The sequence below is a fragment of the Raphanus sativus genome, chromosome 2, assembly GCF_000801105.2.
Source record: "Raphanus sativus cultivar WK10039 chromosome 2, ASM80110v3, whole genome shotgun sequence".
Lineage (NCBI taxonomy): Eukaryota > Viridiplantae > Streptophyta > Magnoliopsida > Brassicales > Brassicaceae > Raphanus > Raphanus sativus.
The window spans coordinates 31892187-31910192 of NC_079512.1; the positions used below are offsets into that span (position 1 = coordinate 31892187).

Here is an 18006-nt window from a genome sequence, read left to right on the forward strand (position 1 = left end):
GATGGCAAAAAAAAAAAAACAGATCATCAGTTATCTGTTAAACTGTCTGTTGGCACGTGGTTTTCGAACATTTCAAAGAACTATCTTCCAGTTACAGAAGTCATCAGAGAGAGAAGCATCGGGCAAAGATATGCATGTGCTTAAGGTAGTCACCACGTATGAACCGACAAGGTTTATGGGTAACGGTTATTTTGTTCGATTTTATTCTATATAATGACCACATGCTTTGTTTTATTTCTCTAATTCTATTGTCTAGGCTTTGTTTGGACCAATCGCTATGTTATTATATTCACATATAACTCAATTTAATGATCATACAACTCAGTTACGAGGCACCATATGGCTATTCTCTTTGAAACCTTTTTTTTTCCGTCTTTTGTTATTATAATAGAGGACAAGGTCCAAACAAGGTCCAGCCTAATCCGAAACAAAAGGCCAAACCGGCCCAGTTACAAACAAACGAAAAGCCCGACATAAAGGCATCTGAAACGGGCCTAACAACCCAAGCCCGAGCCATACGACACGTCTAAACGCCACGCGTCCACATATCATCTCCCACGCGTCCACGTGCTAACCATCACCGATCACACGAACCACGCGTCAGCCATCCACACCATCAGCAACCAAAGGTCGAGATCTTAGCCGAAGAAAAACAAAACGATAAAAGTTTCGCCGGAGCACGCCGTCGACAGATCACCGCACCCACCTTATCACCAATACTTTCACCGGAATCTCATCCGGGAATCACCACATCACGTCACGTCACTCACTAGACTCACGCTTCCAGCAGATTCAATCGTCTTCAATCGTCATCTTAAACAACGAGAATTGAAGTCAAGAGAGGAGAGTCGATTGCAAAGGGGAAGAACAGAAACGTCAGTCACCGAAATCGGGATAACCCCGGCGCAAAACCGCCGTCAACACCGAGAAGGCATGACACGGAATCAGAAGCCGGCGAAGCGGTGCTAAAGAAGCCGCCGCAACCCAGAAGCAAAAGCCAGCCGTTCGTCGTCGAAGGTGAAGACGAGAACGCCAGAAACAGCAACCGGTCAGATAAGCTTCAACCGGAGAACAAAATCCAGGAACTCTCTCACCCTCAACCGATCTCCCCTCTCTGAAAGATTTAAGATTGGTAAGAGATGCAGAAGAATCGAGAGAGAAAACCTCTCTCTAGGAGAGGAGAGAGAACCTTAAAATTTTCTCTTTGAAACCTACAATATAGCCTCGTTTGATTAAATCATCCGGAAACGGATCACTACACACCATGCTAATACTATGATGGTTAGGGTATCTCCAATCCAATTCTATTTTCTTTTTAAAATTGAGTAAAAATAAATATGAAATAAAAAATGTTTCACCCAACTTCATATCCCAGTCTATAATGAAATTTATTTTATAAATAGAATAATTTATTTTTTGTTTGTTTATTACTCCATTATAACAGAATAGAGTTATAATATTTTTACTTCATATTTACTTTTATTCAATTTTTAAAAAATATATAAATTTTACATTGAAGATGCTCTTAAACAGTTACACATTGTTCAAAAACAATATTCAAGTTCTATTTTAAAAAGTAATGATATGGTTTTAAAGTTAAATAAACTATTTATATATGTTTAATCTTTTAACTGGTATATCTATTTATATTAATTTTAGAAATATTTTTTTTTTTGCCAACTGAATTTATATTGATAAAAGGCCGAGGCCCAAAGGGATAAAGCCCATACAAAACTAAAAACAGTAAACAAAAGCCCAAACTAAAGGGCAAACTTAAAAACCGACAGGCCCACCACTAATCCCACCACAACACGCGTCAATTCAAAAAACTAAACCCATACATGCGTCGTCATCACACATACATGCGTCCAACCACGTGTCACAAATCCCACCATTACACCGCCTTGACTTCCTACGCCGGAGACATGATCGGCGATTCACGGCAAGCTCCATATCACACCGGAGACGAAACAGTTTCACGAACGTCCGTCATCTTTTCCGGCTTAAACTTCACCAAACCAAATAATTCTCCTGTCACCGGTATCACCGGGATCTCATCCACAACCACCACCACCGAAAATCCACCTCCAACAACTGTATTGGACGTATCGGATAATCTGAAGTCATAAACAGTGAGTTTCAGAGAACATCAATCGATGATCTTCGAGATCTCTCCAAACCCATACTCCTCTCTTCATAACCGCAGCCTCCAATCTAAACCCAGAAAAAGGTTCTCGGGAGAGCACCACCGACGTCTCCAACGGAACCACTTACTAAGCCGGATGATTTCACCTAGGAAAGCGCACAAACCACCGGAATCAAAAGCCAGCTGCACGGCGTCAAAGAGACCACCGTACACCGGAATCGATGTATGCTAGTAAGGGGGAAGAACAGAAACAGGGAACCACCGCGAGTTCTCCTTCTCTCTAGAAAAGTTTTAGGAGAGAGAAGAGAGAGAATCTACCATTCCCCGTGATTTCTCAGTCCAGAAATAAATTGTTTTAAGAATCAAAACCATAGAACATATTAAATTTAGAAATAAATTGTTAAGAATCAAAACCATATAACCATGTTCTATGGTTTTACTTACACGTGCTAAAAGACCATTTTACGTATACTCGCAGTAGTACGACGATTATTTGCAAGTAAAAAATTATTTCAGTGCTTCTCTTTTTTCCTTAGTCTTGCATATCGTGAGTTACAAGTTTGCAACCAAATCAAAATTTCTCCTATGTGAATATTTTTTGTTCATAGTAAATTTCAACACAATAGACAATAGTGCGAGAGGAAACTCTTTAAGATCATAATAATATATCACCGCTCAATATTTATAAGAGAAAACAAAAAGGTATATCTGATAGAATTTTACAGAAAAAGAGATAACAAATAAAGTCAATAGTTTCTTAAGAAATAATAAGAATACAGTGAGAAGACTGAAGAGCCTCCTCGTGAACAAGAACATCTTACGTCCATGTTCAGATTTTTTATAAAAAAAATTAATGATCAGTAATAATTTATATGCTTTCTGACAAAATATCATTTAAAAAATGTTCAGATTTAAAAAAAATAATAATAATAATCAGAAATAGTTTATATGCTTTCTGACAAAATATCATTTTAGTATAAAATAAAAACAAAAAATATTTTTATCCAAATGACGTTATTCTTTTAGTTTTGATGCAAAATTATAGAACAAAACATCAAACTTGATCATTTAACATTTTTAATATTAAATCTTTGACTAAATCATCAAAATTTATCATATCCACAATTAGAAGTTATAATCTATAAATATAACAGTGTATAAACCTGGATGGTGGTTAGACAAAAAGTTGTAGACTCTTGATTAGACAAGATTGTAGAGTCATCCTTTCTTCTTGTCTATAGAAGATGTAAGCTAATTTTCCTATTTATAATCACTAATAAATAAAAGTTTCCTGAACATAATCAAATTAGAATATTAAAATTGTATACTACCATCAAACACACACACTAATTATTTTTTACTTTCCATGATATATAATTGATATAAATGTTATATTACTACCTAATTTATTACATTTTTAGTTGGTTATGTAAAAAAATAAAAAAAAGTAATCTATTTTATGTTTATAGTAATTTCTTAACAAAAATGAGAATTAAAATTTAAATATAGTTATTCTATTTTTATAAATATATGATTTTAAATGTATAATTATTATTTAAAAAAATTATGGATCCTCAAAAAATTTAGATTATGTTTGACTGTTCCACAAGTACGTGATAAAAAATAGCTATGAACACCGACTGAGGCAGGATTTTTTTCTACTGAGGTCAATTTAATAAATTTACAAGGGTCAATAAGTTAAATTTTCGGTATTTCATCAAAATTTTAGAAGGAAAAATACAAAAATAAAATTTTCATATGGGTCAAGTGACCACTCTGGTTATATACCAGTTCTGCCATGGTTACTATATTAATTAATCAAACACGTAGACTATATACATACACATGAGATTATGGAGCATGGATGTTTTCCCAATCTGTGTAATAATGAACCCAGTATCCTCCTTATGCCCAAAGCACGTTTCCGAGATGTATGTGGGTCATCACTTCTTATTTCTTTTTTTTTTTCTTTTAGGTTAGACACTGATCAGCTAAGTCATAAACACTAATTACGGTGTAATTTTGAAGCTCCTTGAACGTATATACCGGATCGAATTTTATAGGAATGGTTCTAATTTAAAACTTAACACCAATTCTAAACACCACGACATAAAAAAATTAAAACATTAAAAGTTTGTAATATTTATGCGTCACGTACGGGAAAACCACTGGTCTATAGTGGCATAAAATATGTCCGACTCTGTAGCTGATCAGATAATCTAGTGCACAAGAAACCTGACACTATATGGTCTTTACCAAGCACCCACTGTTTAAATCTTACAACTTCGTGAATATATGTTTTTGTAATCTTGTCATTGTTTTGCTCATTCTCCCACTATATACCATGTCTGCCTTCTAAAGTTGGGTGAATAATAATGCTTTTGACGATTCTAATTCATTTTTTTGTTTAAAATCGCCAGATTATCTAGCTACCTTTTACTTCTATTTTTAATTGGTTGATTTTTTTTTAGCTGCATACGTTTTATACTTCCATCTTGGTTCAAGCTAAATGCTCTTTAGTTCAAAAATATCAGGATAACTAGCTAAGTACAACCCCTGGAGAATTGCCACTCACACGATCACACATTCAAATTAGATTTAACCTATTTTCTGTAACTACAATAAATGAAAAGCGCATTCTATCAACAGTGGTCGGCAGGCAAACTCATGGCGGTGGTTTGATTATAGATGTGACAAGTCGCACAATCGGCAGATCCCATTTATCCTAATTAATATACCTACTTACCAGTGCTGTTTTCCCATTTCGAAGTACATGATATTGATATCTTGACCGATCCATCTTGACTCTCTAAACTAATGGATATTTAATCTGATTAGACTGATTAAATCAAATCTTATGGGTTTAAAGAAAACTCGAAATCAAATCGTGGGTTAAACCGACAACTCTTGTTGAAAAAGAAGATTATGGGGTTATTGAATAGGAGGAATACACATAATAACTAAATACAGTTTTTTTAAAGAAACAAAATATAACTAAATACAGTGGTAAAATCTACATTTCGATTAGAATTTTATATAAAGAATATGCTTTGATCTGTTCATTTGGTTCTCTCTTTTTTGACGAGTTGCATGTTCAATTGGTTCTTGTTCCTCCAAGTCTATTCATCCTCGTCCGCAATACATATGCATATGCTACACAATAGATAAGGGACTCCCAATCCTATCTTCATCTGTTACATTTGCATATGTCTTCACATATATTATTAATTATTAATATATTATAATGAGGGAGTTCAAATGAAAACCAATTCATGAGCTGAAAAAGATTCACTTATATAACTAATATTATATTATGAGGAAGATAAAATGAAAACCAGTGGACAAAAGTTTCATTTGCACATAAATGTCATGTACCCACTGTGAAAGAATATTTTTTCACAAACAAAAGAAAATGATGAAAAAGATTTTAAAATCTTATCAGGCAATGAACTTCTTTTCGTAATTTGAGTGTCAAATTCCATCCAGATTCAACTCATGTTCATAAGTACAAATTTTGATATTTTTCGTTTCATAATAAATGATTTTTTTTTTAAAAAATGTTGTTTTAAAATAGATGTTGTTTAATATTTTTATGTTATTTTTAACTTTACCAAAATTGTGTAATTTTTAATCATTTATGTAATTGGTTAGATGTTTTTAAATTATATTATTTTAAATTATTTTTTACAAAAGAAAATTTTTTAATCTTCGTACATTAAAACAAAATATCAGTATCATGAAAAGGATGGACTATATGATTTTGCTAAGTTTTTCTTTAAATGGAATGATATTTTGATGAGATGAGGATGAAAACTAGGCACCACTCAAATAAATAAGCTAAAGTATAAAAACTGGTAGAGCCGACATCCGAGATCCTATGGGTTACATCAACATTATCATTGCGAACGATTGGACTGGTTTATCAATTTAGATGTCCGACTACTCATTTTACTTCAACCACATTCATATATAGATCTCACAATAACAATAACTCAAAATGATTGCAAGAATATCGATATTTATTATGATAAAAGACTTCAAGTCGAGTAGTTTCAAATATCAGTTAATAGCTGTGTTTGAGAAAAGAGGAAAGTACATTAGCGAGCAAAAAAACAGTACATTATTAATTGAAGGCCCAGTTGAGAAGTCGCGAGAACGAACCCGGAGGGCCCACGATTAACTCTGGAAATATCAATAAAAATAATTTTAAAATAATTTCAAGTGGTCCCTTTATAATTTGGTGCATGTTTAAAACTAAAAGACTTGGCAATTAGAAAACTGGCCGAGTAAACTCAGCGAACTTTTTAATTTGTTAAAAGTTTTTTTCTTTTCAATTATCTTTGTTTTTTTTGCTAAAATCAATTATCTTTGTTATAAACAGAGAGCGAGAAGTCGTTCAAAAAAAAAATAGAGAGCGAGTTATAAACTAATTAATGAAACATAAACTTGGAATATTGGTTTGTTAATTACAGTATGGTCAAATTGTCCAATTTCCTGAAATTAGATAATTTGGCTTAATTTGTGAGATCAAGTATAGGCGTCCTGGTTATCTTTTCTAATCCAACAATCTGCAACCTTTGTTTCTAGCCAAAAACCAATTAAAACACATCTGAGAATTCATTTTACCAACATTTAACGTGTGAAATGGCAAAAAAAAATTTTTGCTTCTAAACTCGTAAAATTCAAGGTCAGAATAAACAATAACTAATCTTCAAATTTAAAATTATGGTATAATCTTTTTGAATTAAAAAAAGTATTTTTAGTCGATGAAAAATTTTATATTTAATTTTTTTTTGTTTATAAGCGATAAATCTCTTTTTTTTGCTGCAGAAAATAATAATACCGGACTGAAAAAAATGATGATAATTTTTTTGTCTTTGAAGATGTTCAATATAAATAATAAAGAAAAATATCACAAAAATTATTGATAATCAAAAAGATTAAAAATATAGAAATGAATAGTGTTTAGATCACATAATTGGGTCAGAAGAAAAATAATTTTCTATTGGGATCTTAGAGCATCTCCAACCATGGAATGATAAGATGTTTCTAAAAAATATAATTAAAATAAATGAAAAATAAAAAAGTAAATGAATAGTGTTAAAACCGATTCTTGCGGAGGAAGAGTTTAGAACCTTTTATAAACTATATGCACATGACACTTGTTACTTTCTAATTGGCTTTAATTATTATTAGCAAAATAAAATACCTACACTTTGAACTTTAATTATATATTTTATATGATACTAAAAATATTTTTACATTTCTTTATAAATCTTAAAATACAATTATCTATGTACCAAGATTCATTATTCATAGATTAAAAAAAATATTAATACTAATTTAAAATGAAATGATTGAAATTTAATACAATAATATTATATTAGTTGTTTTTAATTAATATAATAGTACTATAAAATATAAATTTTGAAATTGAAAAATATATTACTAGATTTAAGATATAAAAATAATTATGTGTAATTATTTTTTACTCTATATATAGTTTTCATATTTAGATTATTAAATCTAATAATATTATCCTAAACAAACTTACAATAAAAAAAAAAAGTAATTCTATTGTAATGATAAGAAACTTAATGGATATCTACCATTGGAGCTAGTAAATTTAGTATAGTTCCTTAACTTAACTTTTACTTAAATTAGTAATATTATATTACTAAGATACTTAGTGAGTATCTTACCATTAGGGTTGCTTTTAGTTGTTGGATTTGACAGTAGAAAAGAAAAAAGAATTTGAAAGTTTGGTGTTCGAGTCTGATTAGAGAACAACCAATAAAAACATAAAAATTTGAAAATGAAACATGAAATTTCAAAATAGAGAAAAATGATGTAGTGTGAAAGATATTAAGAAACATAGATCAAGAGTGGTATTTGAACTAGGAGAGTGAAAAATATGTGAACCCTTATTTTACTGAAGGGATAATATTGCATTTGTAAAATTTAACATGATCTGAATTCGGATACTGAATCATGTTTTTATGTCAGGTCTCTCAAGTAGATTTTAGCCAGTGTATTCAATGATATTTTTTAGTTGTATATAGTTGCTGATTGACAAACTTTTATATTATTTATGATCATCTCTATCGCACAAACAAGCAGTAGACTGAACGCAGCATAAGCTTGACAATATTCTTGTTCTTTTTTAGTTCATTGAGAATTATAAATATGATGAAACTCTTTTTTTTGGTAAACTCAATTTGATGAAGTACATGTACACAATATGTAAAACTTGACATTTGATTATATGAAATATAAGTTTAAATAAGTATTGATTTTCGATAAACAAAAGATATTCGAGTATTTAAAAAGTTTAATCCGGATGAAAAACAAACTGCCCAATGATGATATGATATCAATAGAAATATAAATATAAGAGGATATGTTTTTGTTTTATTTGCTCACTCGAATATGACCTCTTACCACTACACAATCATTTTTATGTCAACTAAGAAAATTACATAATAGTATTTTTGACGTAACTCGAGATGTCTTTTTTTTTAATCTTTTCTAAAATTTGATTCCATAAACAAAGACTGTAGGAACCACAAAAACAAAGTCATGAGGAAATTAATTATCACTGAAAAGGATATGTGGACTAATCACCAAAGTGCCTTCCTCAGCTTACTTAAATCATCACTTTCTTGAATTACTGTTTGTCTTCACTTATCCACGTTTTTTTTTACGATAAACAAAATAGCATTGGTAATTACATAACCGCGTCCCCTTTTGGCTCTCAATGAGACAAATCAACGAGTTGTGCAAAACCCTCTTCTCATTTAATCAAGCTAACCACAAACTCCAGAACGTGAAAATTAGATGTTATTTACTCCCAAAACAAAGTAAACATGGCTCGCTTAAAAACTTCTAATCCTAAGAATTAATAACACAATGTTCTTGTATATATTTGTTTGGGTGTGAAAAGTTAATTTAGATGCTTGAATGAAAGAAAACAAGTGAATGTATTCTATTACATGTCGCGGCTGAGGTTTCTCACTTGTTATTTTTAAATGACTTTCATTTTGTAGCAGAATCTACAAAGATGATAATATAACTAATGCTGGACGGGTATATAGGTATAGAAGTTTTATACCTTGATTGGAAATTACTTACTTTTATGTTTAATTTAATTGTCGTTGTAAAATAAAATTTTTCGTTAAAACATGTGTTGTTTTATAATTTCAATACAAAATTTTGTTAGTAATATTTATTTATTTATTTATCTTTATTGGTTAAAATATGATTAGGTATATAAATAATAATGTTTTTAAAATAAAAATATATAAATTTAAATATTTTTCCTAGAATAAACCTAAGATAACAACTAAAACAAAACGGAAAAAGTTTTTCATTGAAATAATGAATCAGCTCTGTTAAGAAAAAAAAAACGTTACCAATGCAAATAGACGAGAAAGCAAAGTGAAGTCTTCGTGTCGCTTTGCTCAAGTAAAAATGAAAAAATAGCCGTGTCTCTTTTCTTGGACCCCAAGTTTCTAGTTTCTTGCTAGTTTATTTACATCTTCTAGATTAATGCATATTAAAAATGATTTAAAATTGCGGGTCTTATTAACTGATTAATACTGTAGTTGATTATGCTAAAAAATACTCAAAGAGGGATAAAAAATAGAAAACAGTACACCATAGAGGGAAGTGAAAAATAGAGAAACAAAGGACGGTGTCCAGACAAGCAAAAAAATTCAAACCTTTGAATATAAAACAACATCATGTTCTCCAAGACAGCCCCAACTTTGCTTAAATTATTCTACCATCACCAAATTTATTAATCTCTATTATCGTATTGTGTCCCCTATATGTCTACAAATATAGACATCATTCCAATATCATATTAAAAAACTTTAATTACTACTAAATGTTACATCTTATATATATGACTGTAAATATTGACCAAAATAATATGACCGTAAATATAATCTTGAAAGTAAAATTTTACTTTGATAAGTAAGTATCTAGTTTCCAATAATTGCTTTCCAAAATCATCATTTAGATGTTGAAGAAGAATTTGCATACTATATAAATGTATAATTGTCTACTCTTTTTTCTCTTAATTATCAGCTGCTTATTTAATGATACCAATTTTTGGTTAGACGAAACATTTTTCGAAGAACATTTCCATGTAACCGTATCTGATCTACACGAAGAAAATAACGTCTCTGATGCTTGTTCCTTAGCTAATCTATAATTGTTTACTAATTAACAATACAAAATCATGTTAAGTAATTAACAAGGTCAATGGGCGGCAAAAAAAATTTCATTTTTCAAATACAATCCTTTTTATTGTCAACATGGTATACAAAAAATCAAAATGTGAACTAATTGCACTTTTGCATACAGGTGGACGGGTATATAAATGTAAGAATTGTGTCTCTCATCACAACACGTATTTTGATAACCTTCACTTCCCATAATTCTCTCTAACTCTCGCTCCTCTTTATAGATCATTCTTGGTTGATTCTCATGGATCCACCGTTCAACGAGATGTACAACACCCTTTTATACAAACAGGCTACAAATACAGAAAACAATGTCCCCGAAGTACCCTTTAGCTTCTCTGTCACGGCCGTCATCGAAGAGGTGGAGCTTCCAGTTATTGACGTCAGCCTTCTGATGGATGGATCCGAGAAGGAGAGGGAGAAGTGTAAGGAAGATATTGCTAGAGCTTCGAGGGAGTGGGGATTTTTCCAAGTGATAAAACATGGAATATCAATGGATGTGTTGGAGAAGATGAGACAGGAACAAATTAGGGTCTTTAGAGAACCCTTTGACAAGAAAAGCACGTCTGAGAAGTTCTCCTCCGGGAGTTACCGGTGGGGAACTCCGTCAGCCACTTGTCTCCGGCAACTTTCTTGGTCGGAAGCATTTCATGTTCCCATGACAGATATTTCTGATAACAAGGACTTCACTACTCTCAGGTACACAAATATTGTTATTGATTAGACTTTTTAATAAGTAATATAATTCACTTATTCTGAATAATTTAATCGTATTCAAAATATATTTGGATAATATTTCCCAATAACATGACTGAAACCAAATTCTACCTAGTTTTCTTACTAACTTGAATGAGGTAGCTTCTAAAAACAAATCAAAGAAACTAGTTGTGTTTTAAGATTAATAATGTACTTTATGTTTACATATAATGAAATGCCTAGTGTTTGACAATTTAGTAACATAATACAGAGCAATCTAATTAAATATCCGAAGTTTAACATGGGAGACGAACGCTTTTTTTCTTAATTCAATAATATGGCGGTTTTATAATAGGGCTGCATTCCTATTTTACTAATATTATTTGTACATATATAAATAAAAATCCTAAGAATAAAGCAGTTGGACACTGGGTCAAAGATTTTTCTCCATCGCTCATGCGTTTCTATGTTTTCCCATTGTTTATTACTATTTCCGAATAAGTATATTTTTAGATAGCAAGTTGGCATGTGAAATACGATGATATTTAATAAATATTAATACTACTAAGCAAAATGAATAAAAAATATTATCTCTTTAAATATATATAAATTTAACATAGTTACTTAATTAACTTAGCTTGTTCTAAAAGTTATTTTGTTTTTATTTTAATTTATTTTTTTATCAGTTTATTATCGTTACTAAAATTTACGAACAATATATAACTAACGTTCGTTTTCATTGTTGGGCTCGTATTCCTAAGAATTTCTTCAACTTCAAAATGCACCAGCTGATACATTATGCAAAAATAAAATTGTATGTATGACTAATTGCTGTCATTTTATTAAATAAAACTGAGATGTCGACCAACTGATTTTGGTCGGTTTTTGTCGGAGATATCATCCAGAAAAATAAACCCTTTCTCAGAAAAATATATATCATCGAAAATCTTAAATCAACTCGTGGTTCGAAAAACCCACATCAACCAAGATTAAGTGACAGATCATCGAAAGATCTTTAACCATCATCCAAAGTACGTTTATACAAAAACGTTTATAAAATACGTTGATATATGCATGTGAATCTACAATACGTACACCGTTTTTCATCAATGATCAAATGTTTATTTTTTAAACCAAAATTCAACCATCATTATATATATTATTTAACATATCATATCTTCAGGCCCGGGTTAGCATGGAGTGCGGTCACTGCGACCGCCCCAGGGCTCACCTCAATTTTTTTTTATTTTAGTTTTTTTAATGATTTATAGTATACTAAATTTAAATTTATGTGGTATTATAAAATGTGAGTACAAAAATTTAATAAAAATTCAAATAAAAACATGCATATTAGTTAACTTATATAAAAATAACTTAAATATATTTCAAATTAGTCATTTTATTGAGCCTAGCTTTTTTTCTTTTTCAATATAGGGTCTAATTTATTTATTTTGTCCTAGGGCCCAACTTTTTTTTCTTTTTCAATATAGGGTCTAATTTTTTTTTTTTTGTCCTAGGACCCTTAATAGTGTTGAGCCGGTCATGCATATCTTAAGGTTATAACATTTTCCCCATGAAGGACAAAACTTCTTTTTCCTGTCAATGTTGATTAATTAATATTCTTAATTTCTCTTATGTGATATATATATATATTTACAAAAGAATTATTTTTACAAAACTGCTCAGAAACACTGACTAAGAATTTGTTATTTTTACAAAATTGCTCAGAAACACTAACTAAGAATTTGTTGACAAAAGACCATCTAAAACAGAAGTACGCTGCTTGAAACACATAGTACAGTTGATAATGTAAGTTATAGTACTATGAAGTGAGGAGAGAGGAGTCACGAGAAAACTGTATGTTTAGCAAGGGATAACGGAGAAGTACTCGAACATATGTACAAGGACATATATATAATCTTGTGATCAGTATGTATGTGTGCGCTGGAATCTGTACACATTCTTACATGTACTTGTATTTGCATGCATGTGGTTGTCTTACACATTTTATGCAGTTTCAGCTCATGTGTTTGTGAATGTGTACATATGTGACCACATCCGCTTGCCACCACCTTTCATAGCTGGCGCCTGGCGTCTCTTGATAAGGTCATAATCAGTTTACAATTTGACACCAGAATTTGGTCTTTCACTTAATAATTTCTCAACCGGATAAGTGAATAGTTATCATCGTTCTAATGATCAACGATGCAAATACAATGTATCCAAAAAGAGAAATAACATAGAAGACCCAAAAACTGGGAAATGGTCCCATGTTCCTAATAGGGAGGAGATATCTCTGTCATAGAGAACCAGTGGGTTTGACACGTACACGTACCTCTCTTTGCAACCTGATTAAACCATTTTCTTTTCCTTTTTTTTTGTGCACAAACCATTTTCTTTTCCTTTTTCTTCTTCTTCTCGTCTTGTTTAAAGTCTCTCCCCTGTCTTGGGACCCTTTGTTCATTATAACTAACATGCATGTCTCTGTCTCACAAACTTCCTGGCATTTCACATCCTTACATGTGAACTGCATCACGTTTCTTTCCCATCGGGGAAAGTACCTTATTTCTTTACTGTTGACTTTTGTACTTCACCAGTTCTGTCATGTAAGTTTTTTCAATGCATGCTCCAGCAGTATCATATACGCTAAGGTTTAGAATAACAGACACTTATACGGTTGTGTTTCTTGTTTCCCAAAAAATTATGGATTGTATTTAATGACAACAAATACTTTGTGTTGTGTCCCCTGGGTATTCTCGTTAATTGACGATGCAAAAGTATGGAGTAATATATATATGAAATAAATAGTCTTAGGTATTTTATCAAATCATGATGTCCACAATTTTCTACCAAATTGCGTCATTTTAGTAAAATAATAATGATTTATAATTTGTCATTACAACTTATGATTTCATGATTTTCAATTTTTGTGTTTAACCTACTATACAACCACCAATTCACAGGTTTTGCAAATTTCCAATTTTATTATTTTCCATTTCAAACTATTAAAACAACTTAACGTGGCTTATTACACGACTCTAGTATATATTTCACTTATCTATTATTACAGCTGGATCAGGTCAAAATGTTTATATTCTGTATCGCAGCTCAGCAATGGAAAGATTTGCTTCGGAATCGGAGGTTCTGGCACATACATTAGCTGAGATTCTTGCAGAGAAATCAGGACGAACATCAAATTTCTTCAAAAAAAACTGTGAAAGAAACACATGTTATATAAGGATGAACCATTATCCACCTTGTCCGAAACCATCGGAGGTGTACGGTTTAATGCCACACACAGACAGTGATTTCCTCACAATCTTGTACCAAGACCAAGTCGGAGGACTCCAACTCATCAAGGACAACAGATGGATTGCCGTTAAACCTAACCCTCGTGCTCTTATTATCAACATTGGTGACTTATTTCAGGTATAATTAAGCTATAAGAGTTCTTAATCATCACGGTTTGTTGGGTTTTAAGAAATATATTTATGTGGGTTTTGCTAGGCATGGAGCAATGGAATGTACAAAAGCGTGGAACATCGTGTGATGACGAATTCAAAGATAGAGAGATTCTCAACGGCGTATTTTCTATGTCCATCATACGACACTGTTATAGAATGTTTTGGTGATTGTCCTATTTACAGAAACTTCAGCTTTAGAGAATTCAGACAACAAGTTCAAGAAGATGTTAAGAAGCTTGGTTATAAAGTCGGCCTCCCTAGATTCATTAATCATGTATACTACTAATTTATATTTTTAATTTATTTTTAAATATTTGTAATTTTTTTTTACCTGTACTTTTTTCTTCTTCTATACTTTTATTGATAAATATGGTATTTTAGATTTTCTTTTTCTCCATTTGACCAAAAAAAAAGATTTTTTTTTTCCTCTGAATGATTCCATTGATTCAAACAGAACTTACACATGAGATGATTCTAAGCCAGCGAGTTACACACCCCTAGAGACTAAGCCAGCAAAAGACATACTCATCCTCTGGAGATAAAGGCCAGTAGAATTTATAAAATTCTCTAGAAACAAACATAAACACAACATATAACACAGGTTACCAAAAAGAACCAATACAAAATCTAGATCCATAAGAACAAAAAGCCCAAGTAGACAAATCGAACGAAGAAAGAAGGCATAAATAAGTGCACACCCTTAGACGAGCTTATTAGGGAAGAACCTGCATCTCAATATATTGCTCCACAAACAACCTGACGAGCCACGAGATATCACAGCGAACTATATCTAGGAGGATGAAGACTCAACATTTAACTTACATACCTCCAAGTCAAGGTGCAGAAAGAGCCGAAGTCTCCAAGTCCTTGAAAACGAGCCGGATGTACTTTCAACCCGAACTATATGGTATTCTAGATAAACATCTTATCTTAATTCAATCAAAATCAATTAGAAAAAGGAAGTTTTATTCGGTTTAGTTATAATTGAAGAAAGGAAAAGTAACTGAAATTAAACCCATAAAATCAGAGTACTATTGTAAGATACAAACTCAATCCGATTTCAAGAAAGTGTTTACGTATATCGAATGTACAATTTAAGACTTAAACCGGAATCCAAATTTTGATTAAAGTGATAGGTTAAGGTTTGACCAACTTGAGTCTTGCTGAAAAAGTTAAAGTTTCCAAGTAGATAATATGCGAAGGGACACCAAAAATAGCCAAAGATTTTTTTTTTAAAAAAATATTATAGAAATGGCCTGCCTCTCGGCGGTGAAGTTGCAGGGACGTCCACTACTGATCTCGTCCAGTCTCAACCCAAATCCCAAGCATGTAGGTTCGGATTCCGTTTCCTTAGACGTCCCCATACCTGACTCCGAACGAAAGCCTCGGAAATTCAGCTCAAGGCTGAATCGCTGGAACAGAGCACGAACCTTAAGATCCGGCGTGAAGCTGGACCGTACGATTAATAATGGATCAGACAGTACGACCGGTCCGATCGTGAATTTGAATCTCCCTGACAGTTCAACAGTGGAAAGTGACGTGTCATCAAGCGACGGAGATCACGAGACGGATTTCACGGCGGCGAAGTCGATTTACATAGTCTCTGACGGAACTGGTTGGACGGCGGAACACGCCGTTAACGCAGCTTTGGGCCAGTTCGATTATTGTTTGGTCGACCGTGGCTGTCCGGTTAATACACATCTCTTCTCAGGGGTACTCTCGACTTTCCCATCTCTCTTGTCTTAATATATTTAATTAAGTCTTGGCTATTGACCGAACCGATAAAAATCCGGTTTACGAATTAGATGACATATTATCCTGGAGGCTGTTTTTACTAATTTTAGCTAAACCGAACCGAAATCAATTTGGTTTTCTTTAAACCGAAATTGAATCATTTTGTTTGATGAATATGATTTGTGAAGATCGAGGATAGAGAGACGTTGATGGAGATCATAAAGCAAGCTGCAATAGAAGATGCAATGGTAATGTACACATTAGCTGATCCATCAATGGCGGAAGCAGCCATGAGAGCTTGCAAGCTATGGAGCATCTCTTCACTAGACATCCTAGGACCTATCACAGACGCAATCTCCTCTCACTTAGGAGCCAACCCTTCAGGTCTTTCACGTGGCGTCACAAACTCATCTCTCAACGAAGACTACTTCAAAAGAATCGAAGCAATCGAGTTCACAATCAAACACGACGACGGTGCCTTGCCAGAGAATCTTGAAAAAGCAGACATTGTTCTTGTAGGTGTCTCCAGGACAGGGAAGACACCGCTCTCTACTTACTTGGCTCAAAAGGGTTACAAAGTCTCTAACGTGCCGATCGTGAGCGGTGTGGATCTTCCCAGGACTCTGTTCGAGATCGATTCAAGAAAGGTTTTTGGTCTGATAATTAATCCGGTCGTGTTGCAAGGGATAAGGGAGGCTAGAGCTAAGAGTCTTGGTCTTGGTTCTGGTTTTGAGACTAAGTACTCTGAGTTGAGATCTGTTAGGGAAGAGCTTGAGCTTGCTAAGAGAATCTTTGCAGAGAACCCGTCTTGGCCAGTGATCGGTAAGACTAGATATGATGATGATTGATGAAGTTGTTGAAAAAAGGTGTTAATGAAAAAAATTGAATGGGTTTTGTATTGCAGAAGTGACAGAGAGAGCAATAGAGGAAACGGCGGCAGTGGTTTTGAGGCTTTACGACGAGAGACAAAGCAATCGAGCGATGCCTCGCATCTCTAAATGCTACTAAACTATTGGACGAGGAATTTGAATTAGTGTGGAAGAAGTTATAGAGAAAATATAGTTTATATAAAACCCCATTAGTCCATGTTATTGGGCCCAAGCTAAGTCCATAGAAATATATCCAAGTTAAAGAGAATTGAGTATTTTTCTTTCACAAACTACTAACATTAGAAATACGCAGATTGTGTAATATATGAAAATTTCAGTTTATTAATCATCAAAAATAAGATTTTTTTTCTATCAACTCTTAAAAAGTTGGATATGTAAACAGATTGTGTTACTTGTCATCGTCCAAAATTCATAAATGGGACACTATTACAAATTCGTAAACTATATCTCCTGTTTGTAATTATGTAATTTTATCACAGCCATTATCAGTACTTCTATTGAATGTTAGATATGCATGTTAGTAATATGAATACTAATAGCAATTGCAACAGTGTAGTTTTAGCAGTTGGTTAGTCAAGAAAGTTTAGGTGTGGTTTGACCAATGATACCATCATAGTTAAATCATTTGAAACGAATACTAGAAAATATCTAACTGACTAAAGTGTAAATATATTTTCTACTCTAAAACTCTGATTTTCATATCATCTCAGTTGTGATCAACTAATCACAACTTGTATAGGGGTTTTGGACCATATGAAACTCTAAAATCCACACCACAGCTTGTCTAGGGGGTTTGAACTTTGTTTGGCATCATTTCAACATCAAAG

The 18006-nt window shown here is 32.4% G+C and overlaps 2 protein-coding genes across 2 annotated transcripts; both read left to right on the forward strand.

Moving 5' to 3' along the window:
* Positions 1 to 10574: 10574 nt before the first annotated feature.
* On the forward strand, positions 10575 to 14953 carry LOC108843127 (gibberellin 2-beta-dioxygenase 8). The gene is made up of 3 exons (XM_018616231.2): positions 10575 to 11094; positions 14199 to 14520; positions 14599 to 14953. Exons 1-3 carry the CDS (start codon positions 10640 to 10642, stop codon positions 14839 to 14841), a joined length of 1020 nt encoding a protein of 339 aa, XP_018471733.1. The 5' UTR covers positions 10575 to 10639; the 3' UTR covers positions 14842 to 14953.
* An 813-nt stretch (positions 14954 to 15766) lies between these two features.
* Positions 15767 to 17527, forward strand: LOC108843126 (pyruvate, phosphate dikinase regulatory protein 1, chloroplastic). Its single transcript, XM_018616230.2, has 3 exons — positions 15767 to 16268; positions 16478 to 17111; positions 17194 to 17527. Exons 1-3 carry the CDS (start codon positions 15807 to 15809, stop codon positions 17295 to 17297), a joined length of 1200 nt encoding a protein of 399 aa, XP_018471732.2. The 5' UTR covers positions 15767 to 15806; the 3' UTR covers positions 17298 to 17527.
* Positions 17528 to 18006: the final 479 nt, after the last annotated feature.

Coding starts and splice junctions, on each gene's coding strand:
- LOC108843127 (XM_018616231.2), top strand. CDS start 10,640: ATGGATCCACCGTTCAACGAGATGTACAACACCCTTTTATACAAACAG. Junction 11,095..14,198: donor AAGGACTTCACTACTCTCAG/GTACACAAATAT, acceptor TCTGTATCGCAG/CTCAGCAATGGAAAGATTTG. Junction 14,521..14,598: donor ACATTGGTGACTTATTTCAG/GTATAATTAAGC, acceptor GGGTTTTGCTAG/GCATGGAGCAATGGAATGTA.
- LOC108843126 (XM_018616230.2), top strand. CDS start 15,807: ATGGCCTGCCTCTCGGCGGTGAAGTTGCAGGGACGTCCACTACTGATC. Junction 16,269..16,477: donor ATACACATCTCTTCTCAGGG/GTACTCTCGACT, acceptor TGATTTGTGAAG/ATCGAGGATAGAGAGACGTT. Junction 17,112..17,193: donor CCCGTCTTGGCCAGTGATCG/GTAAGACTAGAT, acceptor TTTGTATTGCAG/AAGTGACAGAGAGAGCAATA.